This window comes from Lithobates pipiens, unplaced genomic scaffold (assembly GCF_037356315.1).
Source record: "Lithobates pipiens isolate NorthernLeopardFrog02 unplaced genomic scaffold, aLitPip1_a1.2 Scaffold_19, whole genome shotgun sequence".
Classification (NCBI taxonomy): domain Eukaryota; kingdom Metazoa; phylum Chordata; class Amphibia; order Anura; family Ranidae; genus Lithobates; species Lithobates pipiens.
In genome coordinates this window covers 86,673,202-86,697,998 of record NW_027507764.1, presented here as the reverse complement: position 1 = coordinate 86,697,998, position 24,797 = coordinate 86,673,202, and the positions used below count along the sequence as shown (strand labels likewise).

At 42.5% G+C, this 24,797-nt stretch overlaps 1 protein-coding gene across 3 annotated transcripts in view; it reads left to right on the top strand.

Moving 5' to 3' along the window:
• Positions 1–24,797, top strand: part of ODAD2 (outer dynein arm docking complex subunit 2) — a 294,886-nt gene that overhangs the window by 91,868 nt on the left and 178,221 nt on the right. For all 3 annotated transcript variants that reach the window (XM_077491037.1, XM_077491038.1, XM_077491036.1), the window contains exon 11: positions 3,453–3,600. In XM_077491037.1, the coding sequence (XP_077347163.1) occupies positions 3,453–3,600 (148 nt within the window). The remainder of the gene's footprint in view (positions 1–3,452; positions 3,601–24,797) is intronic.

The following is a 24,797-nucleotide window of genomic DNA, read 5'->3' as shown; positions in this document are numbered from 1 at the left end:
TTACTGACACCCCCAGATCAGTTCGCATATCGCAGTGCGATCTGCAAACTCGGATCGCATGGTGTGAACACCCATGCGATCCGATTCTGCTGCGGGCCAAAAAAAGGGTCCCGTGCGAATTTGCGGCGGGTGCGGCGGGTGTGGCGGGTGCGGCGAATGGCTGAACTCGAATCGCACAGAGATCGGATGTGATTTGCACTGCAGTGCGAATCACATCCGTTCTCAAACCGCTGCAATCTGAACCCAGCCTTAGTGACACTGGCGACGGGGGGTGATCACGGGGTTAAACCTTTATTGGGGGGGTTAGGGGGGTACCTTAGAACTAAAGGGGGCTAACCCTAACTGCCCTAACAGTTATTAGTCACAAATGACACCCGCCGGGTGATCAGGGGGTTAAACCTTTATTAGGTAATAAATGGCGGGTGCCCTGAAACTATAAAAAAATAACTAACCAACCAGCGTCACCTGTAACAGTTATATGGTGATCACTGGTGAAAGGGTTAACTAGGGGGCAATCAGGGGGCTTTATGCGGTAGTATATGGGGGTCCCTGGCGCTATAAAAAGCTGCGGCGAACCTAAATACCTACCTGCCTAACTAGCGTCACCTGGGACACTAATACGGCGATCAGAAAAATGATCGCTTATTAGGCTGGGTTCACACTGGAGCGATGCGGAAACGCCGCGAATCCGCGGCGGGTTCCCGCATCGCATGCCTCCCGGCGGCAGTTCACACTGCCCTATGCGAACTGCTGGGAGTGTCAGTGAAATGTTACTGACACCCCCAGATCAGTTCGCATATCGCAGTGCGATCTGCAAACTCGGATCGCATGGTGTGAACACCCATGCGATCCGATTCTGCTGCGGGCCAAAAAAAGGGTCCCGTGCGAATTTGCGGCGGGTGCGGCGGGTGTGGCGGGTGCGGCGGGTGCGGCGAATGGCTGAACTCGAATCGCACAGAGATCGGATGTGATTTGCACTGCAGTGCGGTGCGAATCACATTCGTTCTCATAAACCGCTGCAATGTGAACCCAGCCTTAGTGACACTGGCGACGGGGGGTGATCACGGGGTTAAACCTTTATTGGGGGGGTTAGGGGGGTACATTAGAACTAAAGGGGGCTAACTCTAACTGCCCTAACAGTTATTACAGTCACAAATGACACCAATGCAAAAAAAAAAAAAAAAAAAAAAAAAATGACATTGGTGTCACTGTGACTGGGGGGCAGGGGTAATTGGGGGGGTGATCGGGGGGTAAAGGGGGGGTGTGAGTGTGCCTGGCATGTTCTACTGTGTGTGGGATGTGTTGGTGCAACTCACTGATCCGCTCTCCTCCGTGTCGGAACGAAAAATACCGACACGGAGGAGAGAATACATCACTTCCTCTCCTGTGTTTACATTACAGGAGAGGAAGTGATGTCACCGGGGATTTCTATTCGTCGGGAGCGATCGCGAGGGGGTGGCCATGAATGAATGGCCGTCCCCTCGTCCGGGATCGCTCCCGAACGAAAACCGACCGCCGCAGGCACCGGGCGGGGGCCCGATCGGGCCCCCGACCCGCGGGAGGCAAATCACGTACATGTACGTGCTTATGCCTGCCCGTGCCATTCTGCCGACGTACATCGGCGTTAGGCGGTCGGCAAGTGGTTAACTAAACCCATTTGATTTTAGTCGACTAGAATGTACTGGAGATTTTAGTCAACTAAAATACGACTAAAATGAAAACGATTCAGATGACTAAAATAAGACTAAAACTAAAATGGCATTTTAGTCAAAAGAATTAAACACTGCTGCACATGCACATGTAAGTGATCTCCACATTGACAGCCAGGCGTAACCTGTTTACAGTTTGTTGCAAGTCTATCCCCACCATCAGGTGCCCTGGTGAAGAAGCAGGCTGATGCTTAGACTGTGCACCCTGGGGAACCCTAAGTTGGCTTTCTACAAGCACATGCTACCGTAGAAACCTGACACTTAGAGGTGAGTATACTGTGTATTTTGTTGCAGGGAGCTAATGCTTTTATATCTTTAGATTTTATTGCAGGGAGCTAATGCTTTTATATCTTTAGATTTTATTGTAGGGAGCTAATGCTTTTATATCTTTAGATACCTGACAGGGTCTCTTTAAGGACTAACTTGATAAAAAGCTGCCATTTGTATGCAATATGCTTTCTGGGCTTGGGGGCTTCTGAGGCATGCTGGAGTTCTCTTAGCAAACTTCTAAACTTCTAAACTGCAAACTGCTAAAAATAAATATAACAACACAGAATAGAATGATAACATACAGAGGTGCAAATAGTGCTAAAATAGCCTACTTAAAATTGCATAAAGGGTCATATAGCTTACAAACATACATATATTTTGCATATAAATGATTGGTGAAACAGCACAAATAAACAAATCAGTCTGTGAAAGTCCATAAGTGGTGAACAATCCTTAAATGGAATAAATTAACCATCCAAAAAGTTCACTGTGCGATGCATACGAAAAGGAGATCCACTACCAGCAACACCTTCTTGGCCATACGCCTCTTACTGGATTTGTAGAGCCATAAATTATAATAGTCATATATGCCCAAGATATAGCATGAACAGCTGACCATCCAGTGGAGAGCGGTAGTCAATTGGCAACGTACCCCAATGAGCGACTGCTCATTTACTGTATTTACTCAACAGCTGGGATCATACGTAGATCTCAGAGAGGTCCATGTCTGCACCCAGCATTAATTGTGCTAATCACTCTAGAAGAAGACATGCCAGTTGTCAGCTGAAGAGCTTTAGCTACCTTGCAGGGTCTCTTTAAGGACCAACTTGGTAAAAAGCTACCATTTGTATGCAATATGCTTTCTGAGCTTGGGGGCTCCTGAGGCGTGCTGGAGTTTTCTTAGCAAACCTAAGATCTATATATCTTCTTACTAATCTATCATGAAGCCTATATATTTTATTTTCTAATGACATACACACTTAATCCAGCCAAAAATGTCAGTGTCCTTTAATTGGGTCGATAGAGCATGCATTTTGTTTCCTTATCACAATGATGTTGTAGTATTATAACTGGAAATATGACTAATAAAACTCAATACATATGACTTGGAGTGAAGGTTAACTGAAAGATTTATGAAATAATTTGTAAAAGATAACTGCCTGACAGGTACATCTGTCTCTGTTTTAAGGAAACACAGAGGGCGTCTGTCCCAATGAGAAATATACTTGTTATCTTGACACCAGACTATTAGCTTGCCTTCTTCCCCTAAAACCTCATGTCTAGTCAAGTGTATTGGTTTAACATTACAACACTTTTCATAAATTCCCTGTCAAACCAGCAATGTGAAATGTTTGAGAAGGTCTCTAACAAGATCTATACCAGAAAGTATGTGCTCTGCTATGTAACTATTTCTTCTGAAAAAATGTATAGTATATATGACTCTAAATATAGACTTATACCTTTCACCTGTAGTAAAACTCCTGGGGCCAAGTCTGAGGACTTCAGCGAAAGTTCTACAGAGAGTGAAGAAGACGAGGAGCAGCCGGAACGGCGTCAGGAGGGTAGCACTGATCTGCCATCAGAGTACTGGCAAATCCAGAAACTGGTGAAATATTTAAAGGTAAGTCTTATGTTAAAGTTTATGTCAGGGGAAAAAAAGAAAGAAATCTGCTTTATTAAAATATAGTGTACTGAATATTGCATTTCTACAATGAATGCACATTTTTCCATGTTTTTACTTTACAATTCTGACACTTCTCACATTTAAAATTACTAAACTTTTTTACACTGTCTCTTTAATTTTTTTTTTTTATCAACTTTATTGCTATCAAAAGGGATAAACAACATCTATTGTGACAGCATGGGTCATGACAGGTCCTCTTTATATAGAGATCTGGAGTCTATTAGACCCCTAATATCTCCTCTGGCCTCCAGTACAGTCGATCATACACAGATCTATCTGATCGGCTGCTTTCCTGGCTGCTACTGGCCAAGTAAATAAAGAGCCAAAACTGGAAGTAACAAAACCCTTTGTTGCTTTAGTTTCTTGGGTCACAGCGGTTGCCGCCAGTTGCAGCAGTCCCAGGCTCCTCAATCTGATGTGAGAGCACGGTAAGGGGGCAGGACCTTTCACCGCCCACAAAAGTTATCACTTCTGCTTAAAAGCCCATCGCCAGCTGTAAATTATGATCCCAGGATGATGCAACGGTTGATGCCTAGGATAACCACTTCCTTTCCAGGACATCATATGACGTCCACCCGTTGGAAGTTGTTAAAGACCTGTAAGTAGAGAAAATGGGCTGTTGATTTACAGAAATGCTCTCAGCTACTATGTCTTGTTGTAGGTGAAGACAGATGCCATTTTTGTGGACTGAGTGATGTCAGCTCTGCCCAGTTGTCATTAGCTAAACTACTCAAACTCTCCCCTATCCTATGTTTACAACATAGAGACTAATTATCCTGTAGTCCAAGAGTATAATTAGGGGGCTAATTAAACTCTTTGAGATAGCACAAATAGCACAAAAAAATGCATAGGACACAGGAAAATTTATTTCTGCCAGGATCAACTGTTGTTTTTTTTCCGCACTTATCCAACAGATATAAATAGTAAAACACATCTAATTGTATATTTAACAGAACAAAAAAGATTTAATAAGAGCAGTTTATTGTTAGGGTTTACATACTTTAATTTCTTTATAAATTTAGGCCAAATGTGTTCTTTGATAAAAACGAAACTGTGTTTTTGGCGACACTATACAATTGGGGACACTAGTTTGGTTCTGATCATGATCAAGGTACTGATATATGTACAGACACTATACTAGTAATGGTGGTGATCAGCAACTTATAGTGTGACTTTGATAGTGTGTCGGGCAATCTGGCGATAGCAGACACTGCCTGGGAGGGACACTAACTGACTAACTGACACATGTCGCTAGCGACACTAATACAGTGATCAGTGACTGGCTGGGAAGGGGTTAACATCAAGGGGCAATCAAGGTTTTAACTGTGTGCCTAGCATGTGTGCTGCATCTGTCCCCCTGCGCCTCTGCACTGAGAACCGATCGGTTGAACATCACTTCACTTCTCACAGCTCCCTGAGCGGAGAGCTGCTGACTGTCAGTCAGCAGCTCTCCTCTCTACTCCACACTCACTGGAGCGCTGAGCTGTGGAGGGGCAGAGAGTGGCCATCTCAGGCTCTCAGCGGATCAGTCCAGGCACCTGGTGGATGCAAACTTCATTTTTGCGATGATGCGATGCCTGGACTGATTCCTGTCACATCAGCAGAGAACAGACTTTAGTCCACTCTCTACTGAAAGCGTTTCACAGGAGTGCAAAACTAATTGCATTCCTGTGACTCTTAGGAGAAGCCCAGCCAAACAAGCTCAGGCTGGACTTCTCATTTAAGAGGGGATATGATCGTATTATACAAATCTCTAAATGGGGACTCTATCATTGGAACGGATCTACAATATATAATATTAGGTCTCTAAAAAGGACACGCAGCCACACAATGAAGTTGGACTAAAAGCAGTTCAATCTTAAACTGCATAAGGGGTTCTGTACTGTTAGAGCAATAAGGATGTGGAATTCCCTTCCACAGTTGGTGCTGTCACCTGGGAATTTAGATAAATTCAAACAACTTTTAGATGTGCTTCTTAGCTAACACGCGTGTGCACACTCAGGTTAAACTGGATGGGCCAGTATCTTTATTCAACCTTACCACAATGTAAATATGTAGCCAGTCCATTGTGAATGTTTCACATTAGACACTACAGGGGGTCTACCTCCAATCCTTTTTCATCCTTTCTCGTAGAATTGTAGTGATAAAAAAAGGATCAGCTAGGCACCAAGGAAGCATAGGCTGAAAAATATATGAACAAATATGGTCGCCTCCATGTACATACTATATATAATTACATGCTATTCAAGAAACAAAAATGTTAAACCATTTCCACCCATTGGTACGTTTATGTACATGAAGCTAGTCACTTTTGGATGCATATCTAAAAATTACAAATGTTTCAGTTTGCTTTAAATACAAAGAATCAGCTGTACTGTTCTTCTTTTAAAGATAATGGCTGATTCAAAAGGATATCTGTGTCAATGACAAACATATTTAATAGTGAAAGTTTTGATTTCATTTAAATTTCATTTAGGGAATTGGTAGTGAAGAATACATTTTATACTTTATGGGATTTTTCTACCAATACGTGTAAAGGAGAAAAAGATAATTTTACATGTATCCAGAATTGTAGGAGGTTTTATTTGAGTTTGGATTGCTGTGAAAACATTAATATAAATTGATGTATTACATTTTTATGACTTGGAAGAACTGGAAAGTTGGAAAAGAACATATCCTAATTTACATTTTCTTGTGCTCACACTTTGTTTTGACATTGCTAGCAGCGCTCTTAAAAATACCACACAAAATACAGCCCAGAGTCAGGGAAGCAGAATGGTGAACACAGACATAATGGACCGTGTTTAACAAGAGCTAAGATTCAAAGAGCACTGATCCGTATCACAGAAATAAATATAATCTTTCATTGGTCGGCATTTAACTGTAATGCCGCGTACACACGATCGGAATTCTCGTCGGAAAAAGCTCTGATGGTTTTCCTGACGGAATTCTGCTCAAGCTGTCTTGTGTATACACGGTCACACCAAATTCCGATTGTTTAGAATGCGGTGACGTACAACACGTACGACGGGACTAGAAAAAGGGAGTTCAATAGCCAGTAGCCAATAGCTTCCGTCTCGTAGTTGAATCTGAGCATGCGTGATTTTTGGCGTGTCAGAATTGCATACACACGATAGGAATTTCCGATAGAAAGTTTTTCCGTCTACAAAATTGAGAAACATGCTATCAATTTTTGGCTGGCGGAAATTTGGACAACTAAATTCCGATTGAGCATACACATGGTCGCATTTTCCGATGAAAAGCTCTCATCTGTCTTTTTTTTGACTGGAGTTCCGATCGTGTGTACACGGCATTAAAGGGTGAAATCTGATTGCCTACTCAGGCTTAGTGCTTAACACTGATCTTTACACTGAGATTATACTTACTGTCCACTTACCCCTTAAACCTAGGTTCACATGGAGCTGTGGGAATGAAGCCGTGCAAGTTCAGTTGAACTCGCACGATTTCACTTCCGCATGTCGGTCCCAATTTCGGCCGCGATTTCAGAGACGTCTTAGCAGGTTTCTGCACAAATGTCAATGTAAATCTCAGCCCAAAATCACAAAAAGTAGTACAGAAACAACTTTTTGAAATCGGTGTGGCGCCGAAAATGCAGTGTCGCACAGATTAGGACGGTGCCATTGCTAGCAATTGCTGCCAATTTGGCATGTCAAATCGCATATCAAATCATACCAATGTGAACCAGGGCTTAAGGCATTGTACACTTTCAAATATTTTTGTTGTTTATCTAAGTATTAGTGTAGTTATAGTCCTGTGTTGTTTGTTTGCCGTACCTTCTAATAATAGGCCCACACGTTGCTGCTGCAGTTCAAAGTGTCAAGGTTGAGTGATTCCTCTATAGTGTGCCGTGTAAGATTTGCAGGTGTGCCATGGGAGTTTTCAAAAATATTTAAAATTGCTAGCATTTTGAAACCTTGAACATATCGAAAAATTTAATGGTAAATCAATGTCGCAAAAGTTAAAAAAGTTATATATATAAAAATGCAATCTCTGTCTGTTTGTCATTCATTGGATCCTTTCATAAAGCGAGACTTGCACGAGATCTCGGGAGAAGTCGATCGCTCCAATAATGATATTATAATAATAGAGACCGTTTCATTCCAACTTTGATGCTTATAAATAAAGTTTGTTCATTGTTTATCAATTGAGAAAAGGTTAGTCAAGTCTGGAATTCTGAAAGAGAAACTGTTAAATGAAAAGCAAGGAAGAAAGTGAGAGTACAAAGAAAATGACAATTGCTTCAATCTGATTTGCTCTCGAAAAAGTAGGCACGTTCTTCACATTAAATTAAAAATGAAATATATATGTAAAAATAAATTAGTTCTTCACTACAAAAATTATTACATCTTTTCAGGTATTCCGTGAACATTTTTTGATCTTTTTGATGCATGACAAAAAAGTTTGAGAAACACTGCTCTATGTCCATGTATTCATTCACCTAGCTTGTCCCTATTCACTAGGGACAGGCAACTTCTTGTTCAATGAATGCTTTGCCATTTCCTCTCTGTTGCATCACAAATGTGGGATTTCTAATGTGATGAAAGCACGTCTATTCTAGCATGGTGATCTCGCTATGAGTGCTCTTCCTGCATGTGTCTGTGTCAGAGCTAATTACTGCACCTGCACTAGTGCTAGACTGTGAGTCCCTGGGATTGTGGGATATCTAGTTTCATCATAGGAAGTGTCAGTTCTTATACCACAGACAGAGGTCAGAATGCCAAGCTGCATGTCTCATAGTTGAACAAAAACTGAAACGGCTGACACAGGAATGTGAAGTTTTACTTTTTACTATAGGTTGTGTGTACAGGGAAAAAAATTATACCATGAAGCTACATGATCAATAAAATACATGGCTACCCCCCCCCCCCCCCCCCGCTATTTCCTGCACTCCATAGAATTTTTTAATCACTGAAAACTGGCTGATGAGGTGAAATTCTGAGATATGGATGAGACAGTCCTTAATGTGCAGCCAGGGGAAGTGTTTCCCAATTCAGTACATTTATAAAGTGCGAAATATACTAGCTAGCCCACATAATGGTTGGATGACAGGTTCACATCAAAGTAAATCAATAATCTGGTCCATTTTATTGTTTGCATATGCATATCATTTCTTATGTGCAATGTAGTCAGCCAATTCACACATTTTTTTGTACTTCCACTTTCTTAACCCCTTCCTGATGGCCGTACGCATATATGCAGTCTCACAGAAGTGGGTGTTTGCATGTGGGGCTGCATTATACATGCATAGATGTGTTTTTGCTGGAAACGCACTCTCGTTGAGAGACCCGGGTCTTGTACTGACCATCAGGAACTGGGAGGCCTGGTTCCCGATCACCTGAAGAACAGTGTGTGAAAAAAAGAAAGAAAAAATTGCTATATCAGGGTTTTATCTAGTTCACTAAGGCCTCATGCACACTGGATGTTTTTTGATGTTTTTACAGCAGCTGTTTTTGGCTGTAGATGTTTTTTTCTATCATGTTATCCTATGTGTCCATGCACACATAGGCTGTTATCAGCAGTTTTGGACAGTGGTGTTTTTGAGCAGTAAAAAAAAAAAAAAAACTAGTGGGTTCTGAGAGATGTTTTAAGCTGTAAAAACGATCTAACGCTGATAAACGTCAATAAATGCTCACCAGCCTTTTTTAACGTTTTTGATCCATTGAAAAAAATAAATGATTTCTTCAAAAAAAATGCTAAAACGCTTATGTGGAAAGACGCTAAAAAACGCTAAAAACGCTATTGCAAAAACATTGAAAAAAGTTGAAAAACTCACTGCAAAGCTACTGGCATTTTTATAATGTTATTTTAACATCCAGTGTGCGGATTAGAGTTAGGACCAAGGTCAGCATCAAAGGTTGGAGTCAAGGGTCAGGATCTGTGTGTTTTTAAGTAGGATTAGAAAAAAGCAAAAACACATTATTGTTTTCGGGCGTTACTGCGGGTACAGACAACAAATAAGATACACATACAGTATATGGTATCACTGCGATTGTCAGCAGCAGGAGAATTTATTTTGGGTCGTTCTTTGGTGGTAGGTCATGGTAAAAAATAAACATAAAATAAAACGGCTACATATTAAAAACAATTTTTAAACTATTTTGTGCCAGGTTTCTTATGATTAAAAAAATGGGAAATATCCATTATCATTTACCAACAAATGAAAGCCAAATTTGTCCTGACAAAACAAGGTATAATTTACCTGGATACACTAAGTAGTTGCAAAGATATGTACAGTTTTACTAAAACATGTCAAATTTGCAAAACTATATTCAGGCGATTTGTTTTACAGCTACAAAGGCCACTTTGTGTGCACCAAATGCCTTTGCAAACCCAGATATTACTTTTTAAATTAGTGATGACATCATCATTGTGCGGTATATTGCCTGGGCAGAGAGCAGAGCTATGGGTGGAACCCAGTCTGTTTTCCCACTACAGGCTACTTGTAGAAAACTACATATGGCAAATATAAACCAGGTTCTTTATCGAAGGGGAGAGGGTAGCCTTTATTAGAGGAAACCCCTGCATACTGGATTAATGCAGAGTTCCGGAGGACATACACAAAGGGCACCATCTTGTATTTAGACAATATTCGTCTAGTCAGGATTTTAGTTTTAACAAATACGGTCTTATAAAAATTAAATAAATCTGATAGCTGCTAGCACCACAAAGGGCAAAACATTTGTGTACAAAAAACTATTTAGTAAACATGCTGCACTAAAATGAAATAATACAGTCTAAAGACCATAATCATCCAAAGTTACATATTGCAAATACTAAACATTAGAATCATTCGGTGCAATGATATAACAAAGTCCCATGTGCAAAAATAAATAACGTGCAAGATGCAGAAAAAGTCCAAATATATAGTGCCAAAGTCCCAATAATTGAATCAAATGATGATCTGGTAATTGTGACTGACAATCACCAAATTCATGGGTAGATCACCATTGTGAAGATTATCCGCCACCATAGGGGGTAAAATGTGCTTACCAAAGCTTGTGGACCCAGTCACCTGTGACGTTGATTCAAACAGGCCTATATAAACATACCGTATATCAATGGGGAAGCACTCCAATAGCAGCTTCCATGGGGTCAATCCAATGGCAATTTTCAAGGACAACAACTCCGCCACTATAACCAGGTCACCTCTTTCTTAGCCCCTGTACACACGGTCGGAGATTTCCACAACCAAATCCGTCGGATTTTGCCCGTCGGATTTTGTCCGTCGGATCTTGTCCGAAACTGTTGCATACACACGGTCGGACAAAGTTGGCGAAAAAATCAGATCTTTCAGAACGTGATGACGTAATTTCGTTACGATGGGACTACATTCAGGCTAGTAGCCAATAGCTTTGATGTAGGAATTTGATCTGAGCGTGCGTAGCAATTGGTCCGATCAAAATTCTCTACACATGATCGGAGTATGTCCGATCGGCCCAGTTGGTCGGGAAATATTTCCATCATGTTGGAAAATTGAGTCCGACGGATATTCCGACGGAATCAGTCCGATGCATACCACACACAGTCGGATTATCCGACGACACAGTCTGATAGGACACATTCTGACGGATTCTCCGACGGTGTGTACAAGGGCTAAGTTGCATAGAAACAGTCTCCTATCCAAAAAAGAAAAAGACATAGTGTAAAACTGTAACAATGAAGATTTATTTAAAACTTCAGAACACTTACATTCAATAAGTTGTAAAGCACTTATCAATACATCCGTTCAATGCAGTAGTAAGGGACATATAATATAAAATGGCCCAGACAGAACTCAACTTGTTTTTGTCTACATCATCTGGAGTGGGAGTCTAAAATGGTAATTGCGTTTAAATAGAAGTTATAACTCCTAGGAATCATTACAGCCTGTGATGAAATAGCCCCATTCATGTTCATGACCGCTCTGACAGACTGGCCAAAATGGCCAAACTGCAATTGGTTCATGTTTGCCGCATAAATTATTTAAAAGTATTAAAGAATGATATAAGGGGGGTTGTGGACCGTGCAGAGTGGCATCGACTGGCATGGGGGACGCAAAATCAATTATAAACACCTCCCTAATAGAGGCAAACTACAAATTAGTAATGCAATGGTACATGATCCCAATAGAATTGCTAAATGGGTGTTGGGAGCCTCCGCCCTGTGTTTTCGAGGGTATGGCAAAGAGGGAACAGTATATCACATATGGTGGATGTGCCCAAAAGCTCATAGATTCTGGATCCGGATCTACAATATTATCTGTTAGGTCAACTGAGGCCAAGTGACAGATGCACACCACTGAGGTCAGGAGCACACTGCTAAGCTTATGGACCCTTCGGCTAAGTGCTGCGGATGGAGCTCTGGATGTTTCAGGAAAACAGTTCCACCTGAGCACCGACACGGATCGAACAGGGAGCTATAGCATAATATTCCCCAGGGCGTGGAGTCTAAAAGGCATCAATATGTGACGAACGCTGGTGTCAGATCCCTGCCCTCCTCGCTAACTGGCGACAAAGGACCGGCCAACCTAACACCACGCTGTCACTTACGTAACAATGCCACACTCAGCTGCACCCAGCACAAAGATTTTCCAGCTTGCGGGACCACAATCTAGGTGCAGGCAGCCTGAGAGCGATTGTCACTGGGCTAATTACACAATTAACCCTTTAACTGCCACCACCCCCGTTTAAAAGACAGAGCCGGGGGGACTCGTAATTTAAGCAATACCAATTATAAGTTTAGAATAAGCGCCTGCAACACACACTGCCACCACAGACAGGTCTGCTCAGTGCCTTACTCTACCACAGTAGCGCCCTTTTTAGAGACAGGTTCGTTTATAGTTTGCATCAAGAGCTTTAAAGACAAGGTTAACACTTTTCAACATAAGGATTTATTATGAAAAGGTCAAGGTTGGTGCGAATAAAACATTTACAGAAAAAGGATGTTTCAAAAAATAAAGACAATATACAGCCACCAAGAAATAAGGTAGAATTGGGAAGGAAGTATACTTGCAATTAATGTCCGAGAGTTGATCAGAGTTCAATCGATGAGCAAAGGTAATCGGTTCTCAAACTTGGCAGATGTTCCTGCTTGGATGGTAAAAGGAGATTCTAGGTGTAGTCTTGGACTCTGAACTCTCCTTCAAGCAACACATCCAATCACTGTCCAAATCTTGCCGCCTCAACCTCCGCAACATCTCCAAAATACGCCCCTTTCTAACCAATGAGACAACAAAGCTCTTAATTCACTCGCTGGTCATCTCTCGCCTTGACTACTGCAACTCCCTCCTCACTGGCTTACCTCTACATAGTCTAGCACCTCTTCAATCCATTATGAATGCCGCTGCCAGACTCATCCACCTTACCAATCGCTCGGTGTCTGCTACCCCTCTCTGTCAATCCCTCCACTGGCTCCCGCTCAGCCAAAGAATTAAATTCAAAATACTAACAATTACATACAAAGCCATCCACAACTCTGCCCCCAGCTACATCACTGGCTTAGTCTCTAAATACCAACCTACTCGTCCTCTTCGTTCCTCTCAAGACCTCCTGCTCTCTAGCTCCCTCATCACCTCCTCCCATACTCGCCTCCAGGACTTTTCCAAAGCCTCCCCAATCCTATGGAATGCCCTACCCCAATCTGTCCGCTTATCTCCTACTTTATTAGCTTTTAGACGATCCCTGAAAACACTTCTCTTCAGAGAAGCCTACCCTACCCCCACCTAACTGTATTTTCATTTTCTCCATCAGCTCATCCCCCCACAGTTAAAACCTTTTGTTTCAACTTGACCCTCCCTTCTAGATTGTAAGCTCTAACGAGCAGGGCCCTCTGATCCCTCCTGTATCGATTCGTATTGTAAGTGTACTGTCTGCCCTCATATTGTAAAGCGCTGCGCAAACTGTTGGCGCTATATAAATCCTGAATAATAATAATAATAATAATCAGGTTTTCACCAGAGCCTCTGATGGTGAGGATGGACTTTGCTGCAGCTGACTCTAGATCGCAGCCCCCAGGGTCTCCCAGCTCACGCTCACGGCAGGCTCTGGTGGATGGAGAGGAAGCAGTAGTGCAGGGCAACATGGAATAGTCTGAAGGACAAGCCAAGGACAGGGAAACAAGCAAACAGGGATGGTTAGGAGAACACGCCAAAGGTCAGGTTAACAAGTCGTAAGGGATTGTCAGGAGAACAAGCCAAAGTCGGTAGACGGAATCAAATGTAGAGCACACGGCAAGAAACACACAGGGGAGCCTAAACACACTATTGCTCGGGCAAGGCTGGCTTGTAGTGCACAGTGTTAAATAGTGTTTTTCCGGTTAGAGGCTAGGTTGGAGCCATGCTGAAAGAAGATTACTTAAACATGCAGGACTGCAGGTGTGAGAGCGCGGTCCCTGAGCTGATACACAGACCAGAGGTAAGCAGACAGACAGGGTATGAAACATTACTGCAGATTCATGACATTATCTAAACTGTCACGTGGGCCAATCAAACTAAGTTCCCGCAACAGGCACTCCTCGGACACCCTCTTGGGAAAGCCCCAAAACCCACTCAATGCCTAATTTCTTTAATATTTACAGCAGCCAGAATAATAATCACAAGATCCTGGAAATCCCCAGTGCTATCTTTTGACCTCTTAATGAACAAGTTGTTCAGGATAATGTTAAACCAACACCAATCTGCCATCTTGCAGGGCAAGTTTCCCCGATTTGAAAAAAAACTGGGACCCCTGGATCACATACCTGATGGAGTCAACTTTGTCAGATCTGAGGCTAGACTCTTTCTTCTTCCTTTATACCTTTCTCTTTCATTTTCTTCACCTTTTCCTCTTTTTCCTACTTATTAAACTCTTTCATAGTTTAGGGAGTAATCTAGGACCGCTGGTTGACTGCCATTGGTCCCACTCCCAGTTTGCGTGCTGTGTATTCAAACATAATGACCAGCTACTGTGATCAATTCATGGCTGAGATGACCCCTCGTCTTAGATGGTGCCTCCGTTCATGCAGTTCCTCTTCGGAGGATGTATCTTCTGTCCTTCAGAACTATACTCATAGCCCAAAATAGACTTATATTGTTTCCTTAATGACCAATGCTGTAGCTCAATAATGTTCATGTACCGGTACTTCTCTATACTGTATTGTATGGTTTTATATCTGTATCGTTTTTAACTTTAATAAAAGCTATTGGAAAAGAAAAAAATATTTAAGAACAAGTAAACATTTTGTGATTATTCAGTAGAGTACAAAGGGGCCGCTAAAAGTTTTTGTCACTTACCAAAGGCCAATAAGTTCGTAAAAAGATACGATAGTCAATTTAAATATTTTAATGAGTAACACCAAAGAGAAACGGTAACCTGTGGCATTTGATTTTATGGAAACAATTCTTGACTTTGCCTGCCACCCTTTGAAAGTACAAAATTGTGCCTTTTAGCCATGCTTAGAAATAACAATGTCTGACTAATCTTTTACACCAAAGGGTTCTTTATTCCATAAATCATCTTCTTATTGTAAACAGTAGGAACAGAATACAATGCAAGCGATTTACTTTTTCATTGAGCTGAAATTTGGAGACAAAACTTTAGACTTTGCTAAATGAAACAAGAAAAACATTGATATTAATAGTATAAATTTCCTAAGTCTGGTGGACATAGTTGAGGCAGGTTATATGGTATCTGGAACTAATTATTGTACAAAACTGTTTGCCATTTGTAATTATGTTCACTATGGAAGAAACTGTCAGGTACACTCTAGTAATATTGTTTTTGGTTGGCTTGTAAGAGGCTACTTTAAACTGCACAAGTATAAAGAAACAAATGGTCTGCATCTGTTACTTTGAGATGGAACTTTAGGAAATTAAGGAGTACATTTGCACATCAATGATAATATTCCCAGATACAAAATATCTGCTGTGTGCTGCGGTATTAAATTAGTTCTGCAATATCTCCAGATTACTTTTGTGCCAGAGAAGGCTGCATGGAAACCACACAAAATTGTGTAGTTGGCGTTACCTACAAGGGTGTAGTACAGCTCTACGCCAAGACGGATCTGCTTTTGTTTCCTTCAAACTCTCTTCCTGGATAGAGGAAGATATAGATAGGAGAGTAGGGAAACAATTGTAGAGAGAGGGAAGGGATCTTGATTTATTTGGTTCCCCATGAGTTATTTAAAGTGGTTGTAAAACTAGGAAATTAAATATAAAAAAGCATATCCCTCTACAGTGTGTACTTGTCTCAAGAGCACTAAGGGGGTTATTTACGAAAGGCAAATCCACTTTGCACTGCAAGTGCACTTCTAAAGGGTAGATCTGAAATGAGTGGAAGCTCATTTTTTTTTGTGCAAGCTAAAATGCTGTTTAATTTATTTTCCTTGCATGTCCCCCTCAGATCTACAGCAAATTTACTTCCAAGTGCACTTGCAGTGCAAAGTGGATTTTCCTTTAGTAAATAACGCCCTACGTGTCATTTCTATCTGATGCTTTGTTCCTCTGCTATCAGCATGAATCACTTCTGCAAGTTTTTCTGACACCAAGAGAAAAAAATCTTATTGACAGCCTCAGCTCTGTTCCTGTGTGTCGTGTGAAGGGGTGTGTATTTTTCCTACAATCATCTTTTAGCCCTTGTACACACGGTCGGACATTCCGTCAGAAAATGTCCAATCGGAACGCGTTGTCGGATAATCCGACTGTGTGTGGGCTTCTTCGGACTGTTTCCGTCGGAATATCTGACAGACAAAGTTTTAGAGCTGGGCTATAAAACTTTCCGACAACATGATCCGATCGGACTTTGTCCGATTGTGTGTAGAGAATTCCGATCAGACAAAGTGCCACGCATGCTCAGATCAAATTCCTAGACCAAAGCTATTAGCTACTAGCCTGAATGTAGTCCTGTCGTAACGAAATAACGTCATCACGTTACGTACGATCGGATTTTCCGACAACTTTGTCCGATCTTGTGTATGCAGCACAAGTTTCGGACAAAATCCGTTGGACAAAATCCGACGGATTTTGTTGTCGGAATGTCTGACCGTGTGTACAAGGGCTTAGAGTTCTCCTCACTGAGCCTGCAGAGTGTATTTTCAGCTGTCTACCCCCTTTTTTCTGAACTCTCATGCAAGTGTTAAAAATTCTGGACTTTGGCTGGATGTAGAGAAGACTTCAGAAACAGGTACAACTTATGTAGGAGGATTTATTTCATTTCTGTGTATCACCTGAGGCTAGTCACTTCACTGGGTATATGTAAGGGTTTAAAAATACTTTAACCACTTGCTACCCTGGGCCAATTCTGACACTTCGCTCCTACATGTAAAATCATATTTTTTTTGCCAGAAAATTACTCAGAACCCCCAAACAATATATATATATATATATATTTAAGCAGAGACCCTAGGGAATAAAATGGGGTTGTTGCAACTTTTTATCGCACACAGTATTTGCACAGTCATTTTTCAAACGCTTTTTTGCGTTTCATGGGTTAAAAAAACAGTAACGTTAGCCCAATTTTTTTGCATAATGTGAAAGATGATCTTACGCCGAGTAAATAGATAATCTAACATGTCACCCTTTGAAATTGCACACACTTGTGGAATGGTGCAAACTTCAATACTTAAAAATCCCCATAGGCGATGCTTTCAAATTTTTTACAGGTTATCTCTTTAGAGTTACAGAGGAGGTCTAGCGCTAGAATTATTGCTCTTGCTCTAAAGTTTAATCCTCACATGGGTGGTTTGAACGCCGTTTACATATGTGGGCTCAATGTGGACTCTATGTATGCGTTCAGTTCTGCGCACGAGCACACGGCAACGGGGGCGCTTTAAAAAATTGTATTCATTTTTTTTCTTTATTTTACTTTTCTATTTTGACACTTTTTTTTTTACATTTTTTTTTCTTTGATCACTTTTATTCCTATTATAAGGAATGTAAACATCCCTTGTAATAGGATTAGTGTGTGACAGGTCCTCTTTACAGTGAGATCTGGGTCAATAAGTCCCCACATCTCACCTCTAGGCTGGGAACCTTAAAAAAAAACAAAAACAAAAAAAAAACGATCCTGGCTTCTCAGAGTCAAGGCGGCATTTTTTCAAATGCAGAGGCCAGGCGTGACTTCTTAACATGAAAAAATGCAGCCGCCTCCACTGAGAAGCCAGGATCGTTTTTTTTTCCGGGAGCCATAGTTACATAGTTACATAGTTAGTCAGGTTGAAAAAAAGACACAAGTCCATCCAATTCAACCACAAAAAAAAAAAAATAATATCATACAATCCCATATACCCAATTCTATACCCATAGTTGATCCAGAGGAAGGCAAAAAAAAAACAGCAGAGCATGATCCAATTTGCTAAAACAGGGGAAAAAATTCCTTCCTGATCCCCCCGAGAGGCAATCGGATTTTCCCCGGATCAACTTTATCTATAAATGTTAGTACCCAATTATATTATGTACACTTAGGAAATAATCCAGGCCCTTCTTAAAGCAATTCACTGAGCTGGCCAGAACTACCTCTGCAGGGAGTCTATTCCACATTTTCACAGCTCTTACTGTGAAGAAGCCTTTCCATATTTGGAGATGAAATCTCTTTTCCTCTAGACGTAAAGCGTGCCCCCTTGTCCTCTTTGTTGACTGTAAAGTGAATAACTCGACACCAAGTTCACTATATGGACCCCTTATATATTTGTACATGTTGATCATATCCCCCCTTAATCTCCTCTTATCAAGAGTGAATAAATTCAGTTCCTCTGAACTTTGCTCATAGCTGAGCTCCTCCATGCCTCTTATCAGTTTGGTTGCCCTTCTCTGCACTTTCTCCAGTTCCCCGATATCCTTTTTGAGAACTGGTGCCCAAAACTGAACTGCATATTCCAGATGAGGTCTTACTAATGATTTGAACAGGGGCAAAATGATATCTCTCTCTCTCTGGAGTCCATACCTCTCTTAATACAGGAAAGGACTTTGCTCGCTTTGGAAACTGCAGCTTGGCATTGCATGCTATTATTGAGCTTATGATCTACCAAAACCCCCAGATCCTTCTCCACTATGGATTCCCCCAGTTGTACTCCCCCTAGCATGTATGATGCATGCATATTCTTAGCCCCCAAGTGCATAACTTTACATTTCTCAACATTAAACCTCATCTGCCACATAGTCGCCCAATTAGACAGAGCATTGAGGTCGGCTTGTAAATTGGAGACATCCTGTAAGGACGTTATTCCACTGCATAGCTCGGTGTCATCTGCAAAGACGGAAATGTTACTTTTGATCCCAGACTCAATATAATTTATAAAGATATTAAAATCTGGCCCACCAGATTCTCTATGGTAAACTTTCGGCATGGACCAATTCCTTCTCTCTCTTGCTGATTGTACGGGCAAGCTGGGAGAAACAGCGGAGGGCAGCAGGAGGGGGGGGGGGGAGGGGGTGTCCCCTCCGGCTGCCTGTAAGAAGGATCAAGTGGCTAAACAGTCGCTATGATTGTTCTTACGCCGCCTCTAAAAGAAGATATCTGAATGATTCCTGTAGCTGTAGGCAGGGCTGGTGCAAGGATTTTTGACACCCTGGGCGAAACCTCATTTTAGGGCCCCCATTGGCCCCACCCCTGACTCCACCCACTTTATCCTGCCCATGTGACAGGAGGCGGTGCTATACAGGTAACATAGACTCAGCTTCCTCTAGTGCTGGCTCCAGTGCTGCGCTGCATCTCTAATTACACTACCGGCCAGACGGAGCAGCTGTCTGAGAGTGAGTTAGTTACATGCTGCAGCCTGCAGACCATGCAGACGCGGAGGGAAATCAGCTGCCAGGCGCCCCTTGGCAGCACTGCGCCATAGGTGGCTGCCTAGTTTGCCTAGTGGTAACACCTTTAAAGTAATACACTTTTAAATGTGTTAGATATACGAGGTGGTATCAAAATGTTTCCAGATTCGTTTTGTAACACGCCAACAGATGGCAGCACAAGGCTGCATGCATAGTCACAGGGAGCAAACAATACCAGTCCACCTGGCTCTCCTACCATAGGAGTTACACTTGTAACACAAAAAACGTGTAGGTACTATCACTTGATTGTATTGGGTAAAACGTTTGTTGCCACAGCTACAGATAAAGAATTCGCTATACAGCAATGTATTAACTGTGGCACAAACTATGTAATTTATCTGATCACCTGTATTTCATGCAGCCTACAATATTGAGGTTGTACCACACGTTCTGCATAGGGGAACGTTATTGTGACACAAATAATCCGAATGCTAGAAATATTTCTAATGCAACACATCACTTTAGGGAATGCCATCAGGGTGATCTCTCCTCATTCCTCTTCAGACTAATAGAACAGTTATCTCACTCGCCCAGGGGAGGTGATAGGGAAAGAAGGCTACTGGGGAGAGAGGCATGGTGGATTATCAGATTAAAAGATCACCTCAGGGGTTGAACCTGAGGTGGTATCTGGATTTGCATCTACATTAGAATGCCTCTCCCCAGTGCCTTTCCTCTCTTCTGGGGTATTTTTCACATACCTGGGTTATTATTTTCATTTTGTTCTTATGTATATGTGTATATGTATATGTGCATGTATGTATGCATGTGTGCGTGTGTGTGTGTATATATATATATATATATATATATATATATATACAGTATATGTATGTGTACATACTTGTGTATATTATTACCACAAGGTCTGTGAAAATTAGTTGCAAACACACGGACCACCTACTATGTATTGCAGCTGATCCTCCCTTTTGATAATTGCCTGCGGTCAATCAAGACAATTTGGGGGTGGAGCCTGTTAAGCTGGACAGCTGGGCAGCAGTGGTGGTCAGTAGGTCCCGGCGGCTCTGGTGGTTCCCGAGGTTCCTAGGCTGAAGAAGCTCACACAACAATCACCTCAGCAGCCCCACCCTCCCCCCTCCATGAAGCTCTGCAGCAGCTGAGAAAAGTGAATAGAGGTGGGGGAGGGGGAGCCAGGCAGGGGCGGGCTGGGCCGGGGGGCAGGGTGGCAATTTCCCCCTAGGCTGCCCTAACAATATATGCAAAACGGCCGGCGGCCACCGCTCACGATTTTTTTTTTTTTTCGGGTCAGGACAGGGGCTGCAAGCTGAGGCAGAGGGAGGGGCACGGAAACTCAAGAGGCACTCACTTATGTAGTGGAGGCCGCTCTGTTCCCACACCTCCCGTCGGTCGCGCTCACACTAATCCAGTGACAGTGGAGTGAGAGCCAACCTGTCAGCTCGTGTGGGGGATTCCCCCCCTCCTCTCCTCCTCCTCTCCTCCGAACACTGCAGCTTGTGTGAGCGTCCGCCCACTCTGTTCCCTCCCCTGCTTCCTCATTGGTAGAGGGAGGGAGCCCATCAGAGCCTCCAGCAGCTGCAAAGCATCATGGGACATGTAGTCCCGGTGGCCTAATAGAAATTCCTGGGCGCAAACAATTCCCTAGCTTGACCACAGGAAGAGAACAAACGAGAGGCTGCGGGGGAGCAGACTTTCACCCCATGAGGCTGATCCTGAGGACAGAGCACAGATAATGTAAGTTTTTTGGTGAATGTGTTTTTTTTATTAAAAAGAAAAGTCTTACACTATGAAGATTTCCCACTTCTTTCCCATTGTTTTAAGCTGGGAGCTGATATTATTAACCCCTTCATGCCTAAACCTTTTTTGACACTTGTTTACAAGTAACAAATCTTTTGTTAGAAAATTACTTAGAACCCCCAAGCATTATATATATATATATATATATATATATATATATATATATATATTTTTTTTTTTTTAGCAGAGACCCTAGAGAATAAAATGGCAATCGTTGCAATATTTTATGTCACACTGTATTTATGTAGCTGTTTCTCAAATACATTTTTTTTTGGAAGAAATACACTTTCATTAATTTACCACTTCAATACTGGGCATTTTCATCCCTTCCTGCCCAGGACAGTTTTCATTGTGCGGTCATGCAACATTGTACCCAAATTAATTTTTTCCCACAAATAGAGCTTTCTTTTGGTGGTATTTGGTGATATCACCTCTGCGGTTTTTATTATTTGCACTTTAAACAAAAAAAGAGTGCCAACTTTAACCACTTCAGCCCTGGACCATTTTACTGGCCAAAGACCAGACCACTTTTTGCGATTCGGCACTGCGTCGCTTTAACTGACAATTGCGCGGTCGTGCGACGTGGCTCCCAAACAAAATTGACGTCCTTTTTTTCCCACAAATAGAGCTTTCTTTTGGTGGTATTTGATCACCCCAAACAAACAAAAATAGAGTGACAATTTTGAAAAAAACGCATTATTTTTTACTTTTTGTTATAATAAATATCCCCCAAAAATATATAAAAAAAAACATTTTTTCCCTCAGTTTAGGCCGATACGTATTCTTCTACATATTTTTGGTAAAAAAAAATCGCAATAAGCGATTATTGATTGGTTTGCACAAAAGTTATAGCGTTTACAAAATAGGGGATCGTTTTATGGCATTTTTTAATAATTTTTTTTTACTAGTAATGGCGGCGATCAGTGATTTTTATTGTGACTGCGACATTATGGCGGACACATTGGACATTTTTGACACATTTTTGGGACCATTGTCAATTATACAGCAATCACTGCTATACAAATGCAGTGATTCCTGTGTAAATGACACTGGCAGTGAAGGGGTTAACCAGTGGGTGGCAGTGTAGGGGTTAAGTGTTCCTAGGGGTGTGTTACTAACTGTGGGGGGCTGGGCTTTCATTTAGTGAACACTGATCTCTGCTCCAATCACATGGAGCAGAGATCAGCGTCACTTGTTGCTAGGCAGAACGGGGAGATGCTGTTTACAACGGCATCTCTCCGTTCAGCCGCCCCGTGAGACGATCGCGGGTATGCCCGCAGCGATAGAGTCCGCAGGACCCGCGACCAGACTCACAGGGGTCCCGACCAGATTGGACGTACCTGTACGCCAATATGCCTGCCTGTGCCATTGTGCCGACGTACATTGGCGTGTGCTGGTCTGGAACTGGTTAAAAAAAACACAATATTTTTTACTTTTTGCTATAATATGCCAACTTAAGCCTTAACAGTTTAGGCTGATGTGTAATTTTCTACATATTTTTGGTAAAAAAAATTGCGATAAGAAGTAATAAGTTATAGCGTCTACAAAATAGGTTATTGATTTATGGAATTTTTATCATTTTTTTCTTTTTACTAGTAATGCTGCAATTTTTATTGTGACTGTGACATTGCGGTGGACAGATCGGACACTTTTGACACTATTTTGGGACCAGTGACTTTTATACAGCGATCAGTGCTATAAAAATGCACTGATTACTGTATATCACTGGCAGGGAAGGGGTTAACACTAGGGGGCAATCAAGGGGTTAAATGTGTTACCTAGGGAGTGATTCTAACTGTGGGGGAGATGGGACTGACTAGCGAGGAGACCAATCCTATATACTAGGAACATACGATCTGTCTCCTCTCCCCTGACAGGATGTGAATCTGTGTATTTACACACACAGATCCACATTCCTACTCTGTCATGAGTGATTGCGGGTGCCCGGCAGACATCACAGCAACCGGGTACGTGCATCGGCTCCTCAGTGACGTGTACCTCAGTGTACCGCCAGGAAGCCAAGGATGACCTATGATAAAGAGCACACTGGTGACATCTATCATAGAACCTGGTCCAGGAGGCAGGACTTCGTATGACAGAAGCCGCACTGGGTAAGCGGGAGATCTCCGCTCTGTGTTATCCAGCAGCTTTTCTCTCTCTAATCCCCATGCACTGAACAGACTGCATTGATGGGCTATGGTAAGGTTGCATTGATGGGCACTGACAAGGCTGAGCTGATGGGCACTGGTGAGGCTGCATTTATAGACACTAGTAAGGCTGCATTGATGGGCATTGGTGAGGCTGCATTGATGGGCACTGGTGAGGCTGCATTGATGGGCATTGGTGAGGCTGCATTGATGGGCATTGGTGAGGCTTCATTGATGGGCATTGGTGAGGCTGCATTGATGGGCACTGTTGATGGTGAGCTGATTCGTGGATTAATGGGCCACTTGACTAGACTTGCCCCCCAGGCCTAAGGCTGCCAGCCCTCCCCTGGAGCCAGGCTCACGGCAGGATGCACTACACACCAGGTAGAGCAGTCACTCTGTAGCTGCCCTGCAGAGGAGTCTGAGGACTCGGGGGAAGCTGTTGCCGGGAGGGAGAGACATACCATTGAAAACAGCAAAAACAGAGAATTGCAGCAGCCAGGTACACTATGTCTTTAGCTGTTGCAATCCTCTTTGTCATTCACAGTGAGAGAGATCACCTCCGATTCCCGCACTCACCTTCTGCTCTGGTACACCGCACTCAGGCCTATCTCTGCACCCACCCGTCGCATCTGTGATCCGCTCCTCGCCTTACATTACAGGATCCCAGGTTGCACTTCCAGTCAAGTAGTCTCTGCAGTGCCCGCACTCCACTCCGACTCCAGGCAAACTGTAAGTGATACCATAGTGCTGAAAAAGCACCAGTCACTCTCCGGTCCCGGCCAATGAAAAAAAAAGAGAAGAGCCCTGGACAAATCACTGGAGAGTGGGAGTGTTTGTGGGCACATTGCTTGAGCCCTGAACACACCCTAAACACGGGCAAATCAGCTTCCCAGTTTGCAATCAGCTGATTGCAAGCTGGGAAGCTTCCCATAGACCGCCGTGTGTCCGGCACCTGGTCACTCACCCCCTATGGACAGGTCACCACTGCCTAAAGTAATATTAAAGGCTGGTATTTTTTTACCTAAAATTAAACAAAAAGATAAATACTTATCTGCTGTGTGCAAGGATATTGTACAGAGCAGCCCCTTACCTCGTCTTCCGAGGTCCACTGCTGGCACTGTTTGCTCCTCCTCTCCTCAATGTGTCCCCATGGCAAGATGTGTGCTATGGGGTGACAACTGGTTCCTGATTGTGCTCCTGCATTGTTTTTAGTCCCCCCCATTTCACATGCAATCTCGATGATAACAAAGTGGCTTTTTCTACTTTGTTAACACACATTACATTGTCACCACCAGAAAGCCACCCATGAACAGTGTTGTTTACTTGTCACTGGAGGGACTATATGTAGACCAGAAGTGGCTACATAGAGGCTGCAGGATATAAGCAGCACTGAGATCAAGAAAAAGAAGAAAATA